At 42.8% G+C, this 9203-nt stretch overlaps 1 protein-coding gene across 4 annotated transcripts; it reads left to right on the plus strand.

Annotated features, from left to right (window-relative positions):
• Positions 1–740: 740 nt before the first annotated feature.
• Positions 741–3712, plus strand: LOC107376130 (carbonyl reductase [NADPH] 1). Of its 4 annotated transcripts, none has more exons than XM_015945077.3 (7): positions 741–879; positions 1627–1741; positions 2420–2589; positions 2684–2791; positions 2913–3121; positions 3207–3260; positions 3351–3712. In XM_015945077.3, exons 2-7 carry the CDS (start codon positions 1629–1631, stop codon positions 3522–3524), a joined length of 828 nt encoding a protein of 275 aa, XP_015800563.3. In that variant the 5' UTR covers positions 741–879; positions 1627–1628; the 3' UTR covers positions 3525–3712. The 4 variants fall into 4 exon arrangements, with proteins under 4 accessions (XP_015800563.3, XP_015800562.3, XP_015800561.3 ...); XM_015945076.3 differs by having other exon boundaries at positions 767–885; XM_015945075.3 differs by having other exon boundaries at positions 829–941.
• The last annotated feature ends 5491 nt before the right edge of the window (positions 3713–9203 follow it).

Consider the following 9203-nt stretch of genomic DNA (forward strand, 5'->3'; position numbering starts at 1 on the left):
ACAAGATAAGGGAACTTAATTTCAAAATTTTACACAATATTTATCCATGTAATAAAAAATTATCATTGTTCAAAGATCTGGATGAAAAATGTACCTTTTGTCATACTGGTTCAGAGACTGTTATACACTTATTTTATAATTGTCCTTTCTCATATGGATTTTGGAAACATATGGAAATTTTTATTAAGATTAAATCCAAACACACTATCCAAATCAGATCTAAGGATGTCATTGTCAAGTTTGAATGTAATGATAAAATGTTAAGTTTTATAATTAATCTAATGCTTCTTTTAGGGAAATTTCATATACATAAAGAGAGGGTCTCCAAATCTCTCCCTAACTTTAGCGTTTTCTTAAATGACTTTCACTCATATGTAAACACCATTAAGTTAATTGTAAATAAGAAGGCAGAACTCACTTTAATGAATCTTCAATGTTTATTTCTAATTGACCCTGTATAACAAAAAGAAAAGAAAAAAAAAAAAGCATAACGTGCCTTTTGGAATGTTGTATTATCTGTTATGTGCCTCTTGTCGGTTAATGAGCTGATTTCTGTTCGTGTGTATATTTGATGTATGTTTGTTTGTTAGTTTGATTCTGTATTTGTGACAAAAAACAAATGAAGCTTGTTTTAAAAAAAAATAATTGTTTGCACACTTGTGTGCTACACACTCGCACCCTACTGCGCACTTTCTCCAAGTGCACTTTAACCGCAGGGCGCAGTGCGAGTATTGAGATTGGGCCATAGGATTGGGCCCATGTCTTCAGATCTACATTTCCGGGTAGCTGCGCAGATCTGAAATGCGCATGTTTCCTCGTTTTCTCTGAAGTCGTTTTCTTGCTCCGAACCGCTTCACTCGGGAAGAGCAGCAGCAGGAAGTAAGAGTTAAGTCTCAATCTCACCTCTTCTAATATCAAAAGCTGTTTCATTGTAAACAAAGGTGACTTTACACATATCTATTCTCATTTTGTTTGCTGATAGCTCACTTTAGCTCACTTTTAATCTCTGCTGCTGTGTCTCAAAATGTCTATTCGACCTGATTAAATCTTTCAGCAGCAGCGTTTAGGCTACAGATGTAACCCATAGTCATGGATGCGGGTTAATGGTTTTAGTGGGTTTCTGCTTCCGCTTAGTTGGTGTTTGTTTCCGATGACCCGCAGTTTTCCTGTACGACAAAGAAGCATCTTTATTACTTCTTAACCTGGAATTTTCAGCGATAAATGACCAAGAAATGGTGATTCTGACTGCAGCACCTGCGTCAAAAGTTTCAAATGCAAACAATATAAAACATGATCACGTCAGACTCTGATCTAAGAAGTTATTTCTAACTTAGTAAATAATGTCCTAAATTAAGCTGAAATGTTTTTCCATGCTGGCTGTGCCTTTTCAGCAAAAGCAGTCCTACATAAACCCAATTAAACGCACAGCAGTCCCTTTGATTGCTGATAATTTAACCTTTTTAATTATTGTATTAATTTCTGGTTTTATTTGAACAAAACTCTGAATTTATGTCCTTTAAATGAACTCAGCAGAAGTAGTCCCACACCTCTCAGTACTCAGTATGTTCATATAAAAGGTTTATTCTGCTGCTGTTCAGTGTGTATCCAACATGTCATCCGCTGCAGAGATGTCCACCAGGGTTGCCGTGGTAACGGGAAGCAACAAGGGCATTGGTCTGGCCATCGTCAGAGCGCTCTGCCAGCAGTTCCAAGGCGACGTTTACCTCACAGCCAGAGACAAGTGGGTGCACTAGCGTCGTGTCGAAGTTAGGATGTCTGTGAAGGTTTGATTCCGTCAGAACCGTATGTACAGTCTATGGTCAGAACAGATGAGCAACAAATCCAGCCTAAACTTTCTGAAGAACCTCCTCATGTAGGGAAGAATGGTGACACCTGCTGGTCCAGCTATGGTACTGCCAGACTTCGCTACCAGCCAGCCACTATTCAGTAAAATGATTTCTGATTTTAGTTTCAAATAAAAGTTTTTAACAACTCAAACACAATGGGGTAAAAAATCCTACAAACATCAATGATTTATTTACAGTAACATGGGAAATAGAGCAAGCTAACCGAGATGGCATAAATACCCAAACATATCTAATCTGTTATATTTTTAAAGGTTTTTAGGTAAAGTTAGTAAAACTTGCGCTACATGAATCTGCTTCCAGCCACTAACCACCATGATTTCCTTCATAATTATCACATTTTATCTATAATTTGTCTGCGTGTTACAAAGATTTTGAGTAGAAAGCCTTTGTTTGTAAAAGATTAGACAGTTGTAGAGCATTTTAAAGTTAGCGTGTCGTGTGGTCTCATCAATGGTTATTTGGAACATTCTGTAAAAAATGTCCCATATTCTAAAACTTATTCATTTCTTTGCCCTTTTTTATGCCCCACACATTATTTCCTCCGCTTCCAGAGGGCGAGGTCAGGCGGCGGTGGAGTCTCTGGCGTCTGAGGGCCTGAAGGCCTTGTTCCATCAGCTGGACGTCGGCGACCTGAACAGCATCAGCAGCTCCGCTGCCTTCTTTAAGGAGAAGTATGGAGGGGTGGACGTCCTCATCAACAACGCTGGGATCGCGTTTGGAGGTAAAACAGAAGAGAGGAGCTTGATCCGTATTGTGAGTTTGAATGTTTAACTTTTAATTGCAAAAAGGAGATAAAAGTAACAGGAACTCTTTAGTGGGAGACACGACTCCGTTTGCCGTCCAAGCCGAGGTGACCCTCAAGACAAACTTCTTTGCTGCCAGAGACATGCTGACTCACTTCCTGCCGCTGATCAAAGCTGGAGGTACGAACACAGAACTGAACAGCTCTGTTAGGCTTTATTAATCTGAGCTGACGGACAGATCAGACAACTTCTGTGATGAGTCCAAACAGGCCTGCAGCTTCATCCCTGTGTGTGTTTCCAGGTCGTGTGGTGAACATCTCCAGCTTCGTTGGCTCCAGTACTTTGGCTAAGTGCAGTCCTGTGCTGCAGCAGCGTTTCCGTAGTGAGGACATCACAGAGGACGAGCTGGTGGGATTGATGCAGCGATTCGTCGACCAGGCCCAGAAAGGCGAGCACAAACAGGGAGGGTGGCCCGATACGGCGTACGGAGTGTCTAAACTGGGTCTGACGGTAGGACTGTTAACACTTTACTCCTGTGGTGAAACTATAGACTACACATGGATTTCATCTGTTTTTTTAATCTGTGTGTTATCAGGTTCTATCCATGATTCTGGCTCGTCGTCTGTCCCAGCAGAGACCAAATGATGGGGTGACTGAACTACAGCTACATTACATTTATATTTTTAATAACACATCAATTTCTGTCCATTAAAGTCTAACTGTTGCACTCCTCACCCAGATCTTGCTGAATGCTGCCTGTCCAGGATGGGTACGCACTGACATGGCCGGTCAGGCAGCAGAAAAGTCACCAGATGAGGGCGCCGTCACGCCGGTCTACCTGGCCCTGCTGCCGCCTGGAGCCACAGAGCCTCACGGGAAGTTTGTGTCTGAGAAGGAAGTTCAGCCGTGGTGAAGGAAATACAAAGAGCTTAAAGCAATGATTGTTTTTAACCCAAACCTTTGTATCTTTTAGCTGAAAAAGTGTAAAAATGATTGTATAAACTCTCCTGCTGCCTCAACGAGCTCTGGTTCAGAGGATAAGGTTGTATAAGGGTCATGTTTAACCTTCACATGTTATATAATAAAATATCTGTACCACCAGTCGTCTATGTTGTTGATGAAAAAGCCCAAAATGTGACGTTTCAGGTGTGATGAAGCGTCATCTGTTGTGTGCTGATTAATTTCAAAGTAAAGGTCAAGTCAAAATGTATGCAATGAAACATGATTCTGACGTGCACAGAGTAATAGTGCACGTTAGAGACGTTCACAGTGGGTGTGGGATGATAAACAATAAATGATGTGACGTTAATAGAGCTGTCAGGTTAGCATATGGAGGAATTAAAATGCCACAAATTGAGCACTTGAATTTTCTATTTGAGAGCAGAATTTCATATCGAGAGACCAACGTTTTAATTTGAGAATAAGATTTTATATCATTGCTCTGAAAACTTGTAATGCTTGCACTCAAAATGTCTGTTCTTCAAATCTATGCTTCTGAGCTCAGATTTTAACCTCCTTACACTGGTATTGTCATCTCACGTGAAAACCTTTTCTCTGCACGGATCAAAACTGCTCCCACAAGTCTGTTCCCTGCTCTCACAGATTTTTTCTGCTCTCTCTCAAAACTTGGAAGTATAATCTCCTAGCAACCGCTCAGCCAATAGAAAGATGACGTAGAACTGGGCAGGAACAGGTGCACTCATTTTCGCTATCTCTGGATTACTGATGGGAACTACGGCTCTTTTTAAGAGTGCCGGTTCTTTTGGCTCAGCTCACCAAAAAGAGCCAGCTCTTTCGGCTCCCAAGTGGCTCCTCTGATTTTCTGTTGCGTAAAGTATATTTATCACCAAAAATAATGCAAAACTATATGTAAAACGATTTACTAATGTAGAAAAATGCAATTTATTGAGATCCAGTACTCAGAATCATCTGGTGATTCTCAGAATAAAGCTGGGACCCCGGGGTAATCAGGCTTTTTCAGTGGTACGGAAGGCCGGATTATAATATGGGCAAACTGGGCACAGGCCCAGGGGCCCACAGCCACAAGGGGGCCCACGCAAGCAGCAGTCTTTTTTTGTGTGCAGCAGTCTAACGTTGGAGAAAAATATTGAGAAGTAATTAAAATTGCGCCCACATTTTCTAAGTTAACACACATTTCTTTTAACAACGGTAGTTTTTGCATCTTTACTGTTCCTGCTTCAGCCATCTCCCCTCCCCCTGCGCAGCCTCCGCAAACTCACTGATGTGCCTGCAGCCTCTCAGAGTTCCTGCTGCTCTAAACATCGAAAGAATCATTTAATTTTTTGTTCCTCCCTTCTGATTACCTTCAATGGTGTCTGTTTGTTCCAACCACCAGGTACAAAAACTAACTTGTTCTTATTTGACTATTTTTTCTGTCCTGCCTGTTTATTATCTTCCTGCATCTCCTCTCAGTCCTAAAGAAAAACTGCTACCTGGGTTCATATATATTCACCTCATGAGTTACCTTTGAACTGCAGTTCTAAAAGATCTACCGACCGCAAAAACAGCGGAGTGCTCGCCGGCCACATCAGTTAGGTGCGTCACCGAGGACAAAACAGGTGATGTGCCCCGATCCACAGCAGCGAAACGCATCAGGCACAAATAAAAGATTAAAAGACAGAAGACATAAAAGGAAATGAGCCGACATGAACGATCGCGTGTTAAATTAGTTTTTGAGGTGGCGACACCTGATTTGATAACGTTACTGTGGCCGTGCTCAGGACGCAGATGTCTGTAGCCCGTCAACAATCAGAGCTTTGCATGCGCAAGCTGGTTAAGGTTAGGATGGGGGTGAGGGGAATGTTAAATTGCAAGAGGGTAAAGGTCACAATTTGGTTAAATGTCCGTTTTACGGCGGGTGTCAGTACCGACGTTCTGGCACAGCGCGTTGCCTCCTGACGCGCAGGAGCTTGTCACCTGCTGACAGCAGGCCGCTGTCTTTTCCGTGGACTGTATCTTGCCGGTCATTATCACGTGACAGCGACTAGTCGATGACAGGCATAAAAAGTCACTATAGAGCGGTGAAGTCGACTAGTGACTAGTTCATACAACCCCTGCTACTGTTCCCCAGAGTGTTCTGCAGCATAAACAGTACGTGCTCTTTGAACTTGATATCAAATTTTCACCTCCTCTTCGTCTCCGCACGGTTAAAGTTAACCTCGCGGTCTATCACTGGCAAATCAAAAGTGAGACGGATGACACAACTGCCCCCCGTATTTGCTTGTTACCACATTCCACCCAGCCACAATAAAAAATGGCCATTATTCACCTCTGCTGACTCCGACACCGGCCAAAATATGATACCCGGCAGTTAATTAAATACAGGCTAATATTAGAGGATTTACGGTATACACACACACACACACACACACACACACACACACACACACACACACATATATATATATATATATATATATGTTACCTTGTAATGTTAAACAGGGTTGAGAGTCATCTCAAAGAAAAGGGGATGTTATGATCAGTAGTTATTGCAATGTGTTACCACTAGAGATCCCTGTAAGACAGACCACAAGGATGATGTTACCAGAAATAGTGAAGCCTGGTTTATGAGCAAAGACACAAACACAACAAAGACTGTCTGGCCAAAATAATTCATTAGTTTTCATCAGCTTCAACACCATGACACTGACAACGACGTTCACATGATGATCATAATGTGGAACAGATAGCTGAAGACCAGATGTAGCTAACTGTTGAAGCCACACACGATAACCCACAGACATATGCACGTAGACGCCTCGTGGACTGGTGCTGTCTATTGGAGCCGCCGTAGCGGCCGGCCGCCATTTTAGATAGGTCTCCATTTGCCCCCGGTGCATTCATTTCTACTGAGGAAGGTGTTTACCCAACCAAAAATGCACAGAAACGGGCGTAGTTGCTCACTCTGCATCTGCATCTCTTACAGTCACTGCTGCTCTGCATTGACTATGGAGTGTGAGGAGACCCATCTAATATGGCGGTACAGCTGTTCCAGTGCCCAATTGGGCGTCTACATATTCATATCTATGGGATAACCCGCTTTAAAATCGAGCGAACCCCAAGCGTTTTTCACCGCCCAGTTCCGTACAGTTCTCCTATTGGCTGAGCGGTTGCAAGGAGATTATACTTCCAAGTTTTGAGAGCGAGCAGAAAAAATGAGTGAGAGCAGGGAACAGACTTGTGGGAGCAGTTTTGATCCGTGCAGAGAAAAAGTTTTCACATGAGAAGACAATACCAGTGTAAGAAGTTTAAAATCTGAGCACAGAAACATAGATTTGAAGGAGAACAAGTAAATTTGAAAGAGGGCAGACATTTTGAGTGCAAGCATTACGAGTTTTGAGAGCAATAATATAAAATCTTATTCTCAAATTAAAAAGTTTGTCTATTGATAAGAAATTCTGCTCTCAAATAGGAAATTCAAGTGCTCAACTTATAGCATTTTTATTCTTCCTCAATGGAGTCTACATTGTGATTGGGGGGGAGGTGCGGGCAGTAGAGGGCGACCTCGTCCTCTGCTGCCTATGATCCTCTTTGGTAGTGTCCCTGCTACCATCTCCTATGATCGCCAGACTCTTTTATCCATCCGTTCGTTCACAATCGCCCAAGATGCACTGAGGACGTACATCCCCGTTTGCTTACCTGAGTGGCGCGCTGGCCAGGAGCCAAACATCAATTCCAACCAGGGCGCCTCCAGCGATGTTTATCTGGTCCCGGGAAAACATCGGAGGAAAAGAGGTAAACGAGCAGGAATCCAGGTGAGAATAAGACTTTTCTTAAAGCGTGGTTTATCTAGTAAACATTAGCGTGATCTTCTTGCTTCTTTTCCTTTGTTTGGCAACTTGAGCGCCACTTCCGTATTCCCGCCAGGCCGTGTTGCGGCGCGGTTTCTCCATCCAAGTTTTTTAAGGTCGGTTTATCCTCATTCCTCAGTGGTTTCTCCTCCTGTTCCCTCCATAAGTGGTTTTTATAAACACCGTGGATCTAACCCTGCTAATTTACGTCCACTAACTTCAGCTGTTTCTGTACTTTCTGATTCCTCCACCTTACTCAGCATGGCTCTATTAAATACCCGCTCTGTTAACAATAAGTCCTTCCTGCTCAATGACTAAATTCTCTCTAAATACCTGGATTTTCTGTTTCTGACTGAAGTTTGGCAGCAAACATCTGATTATTCTGGTCTGATTGAACTCTGCCCGAGTGGTTATTCTTTTCTTAGCCAGCCCCGGGGTTCTGGTCGTGGTGGAGGCCTAGCTGTTGTTTTCAGAGACCATCTTCCCTGTAGCTCTACAACCTCTGGTCACTTTGCTTCCTTTGAACTGCAGCTGATTAAAGTTGGGCGTAAGGACCCGTTCTACTGTGCTGTGGTTGATCGTCTACCGGGTCTAAACAGTTCTTTCCTTCAGGAGTTTAGTGACTTTCTATCCTCCACTGTGAAGCTGTCCAGACTGGTGATTGTTGGTGATTTTAACATCCACGTTGATGATCCCTCTGATCACTTTGCCATGAATTTCTCCAGCCTTATGGACTCCTTCAGCTTTACCCAGCATGTTTCTGGCCCCACACACACCAGGGGGCACACTCTAGACCTTGTTTTTACCCTGAGTCTAAATGCTGACAGTGTTTGTCCTGAGGATGTTTATATTTCAGATCACCATTGCATTTTCTTTAACTTGTCCATGTCTGCGTCCCACCTCCTGCTCGCCGTCTGGTTTGTTCTCGTTTTCTTAATGAGAGCACAGCTGGCAATTTTTCTGCTGCTTTTGATCCACCCTGTTCTTCTGATAACGACCCAGATTCCTTAACTTCTCAGTTTAACGAGCACTGCCTCTCCATTCTGGACAACATCTGTCCTGTCAGAACCAGATCAGTTCCTGCACTGAACCCTACTCCCTGGTTTAATGACAGCATTCGCAGCCTAAAGCGCCATTGCAGAAAAATTGAGTGCTTGTGGAAGAAAACCCATCTCCACGTCCATCTGCTGCACCTAAAGGATCTTCTGACATCCTTTAACTCTGCAGTCAGAGACACGATGGTTGCCTATTTTTCCAACCTGGTGTCCCAGAGCAAAGGGAACCCCAAGGTGCTGTTTAACACCATCAGCAGCATCATCTCTCCTGCCTCTCCTACAGCCTCCATCCACTCTGTTACAGACTGTGAAAACGTTCTGCCTTTCTTTGTGGACAAAGTCAATAAGGTTAGATCTAGCATCTCTCCTTCAGCCTTATCGCTGCCTCTCCCGACTCCAACCAGGCCCATCATCCTAGATAGCTTTACTCCTGTTTCTTTGCCTGAGTTAAGTAAGTAAGTAAGTAAAAGTTTATTTATATAGCACCTTTCACAGATATAAATCACAAAGCGCTGTACGACATGATAAAGATCAGGGCAAATACCTCTAACAAATAAAAACATCAAAAAAACAATAGCAGTGATAAAGTAAAAAATTTAATCATGAGTATAAACAAAGTGAATGTGTGAACCCAAACAAAGCCATCTTTTTGAAACATTTAGGGAGGGAACACCTGGATGAAAAGGTGAGTTTTTAGATGATTTTTAAAGACCTCTACAGTTAACC

The sequence above is a fragment of the Nothobranchius furzeri genome, chromosome 12, assembly GCF_043380555.1.
Source record: "Nothobranchius furzeri strain GRZ-AD chromosome 12, NfurGRZ-RIMD1, whole genome shotgun sequence".
Taxonomy (NCBI): domain Eukaryota; kingdom Metazoa; phylum Chordata; class Actinopteri; order Cyprinodontiformes; family Nothobranchiidae; genus Nothobranchius; species Nothobranchius furzeri.

Excerpts from the sequence above, each read along its gene's own strand:
- LOC107376130 (XM_015945074.3), top strand. The coding sequence starts at position 1,611 with ATGTCATCCGCTGCAGAGATGTCCACCAGGGTTGCCGTGGTAACGGGA. Across the intron at positions 2,590-2,683 it reads CGCTGGGATCGCGTTTGGAG|TGGGAGACACGACTCCGTTT; the intron begins GTAAAACAGAAG and ends GGAACTCTTTAG. Across the intron at positions 3,261-3,350 it reads AGCAGAGACCAAATGATGGG|ATCTTGCTGAATGCTGCCTG; the intron begins GTGACTGAACTA and ends CTCCTCACCCAG.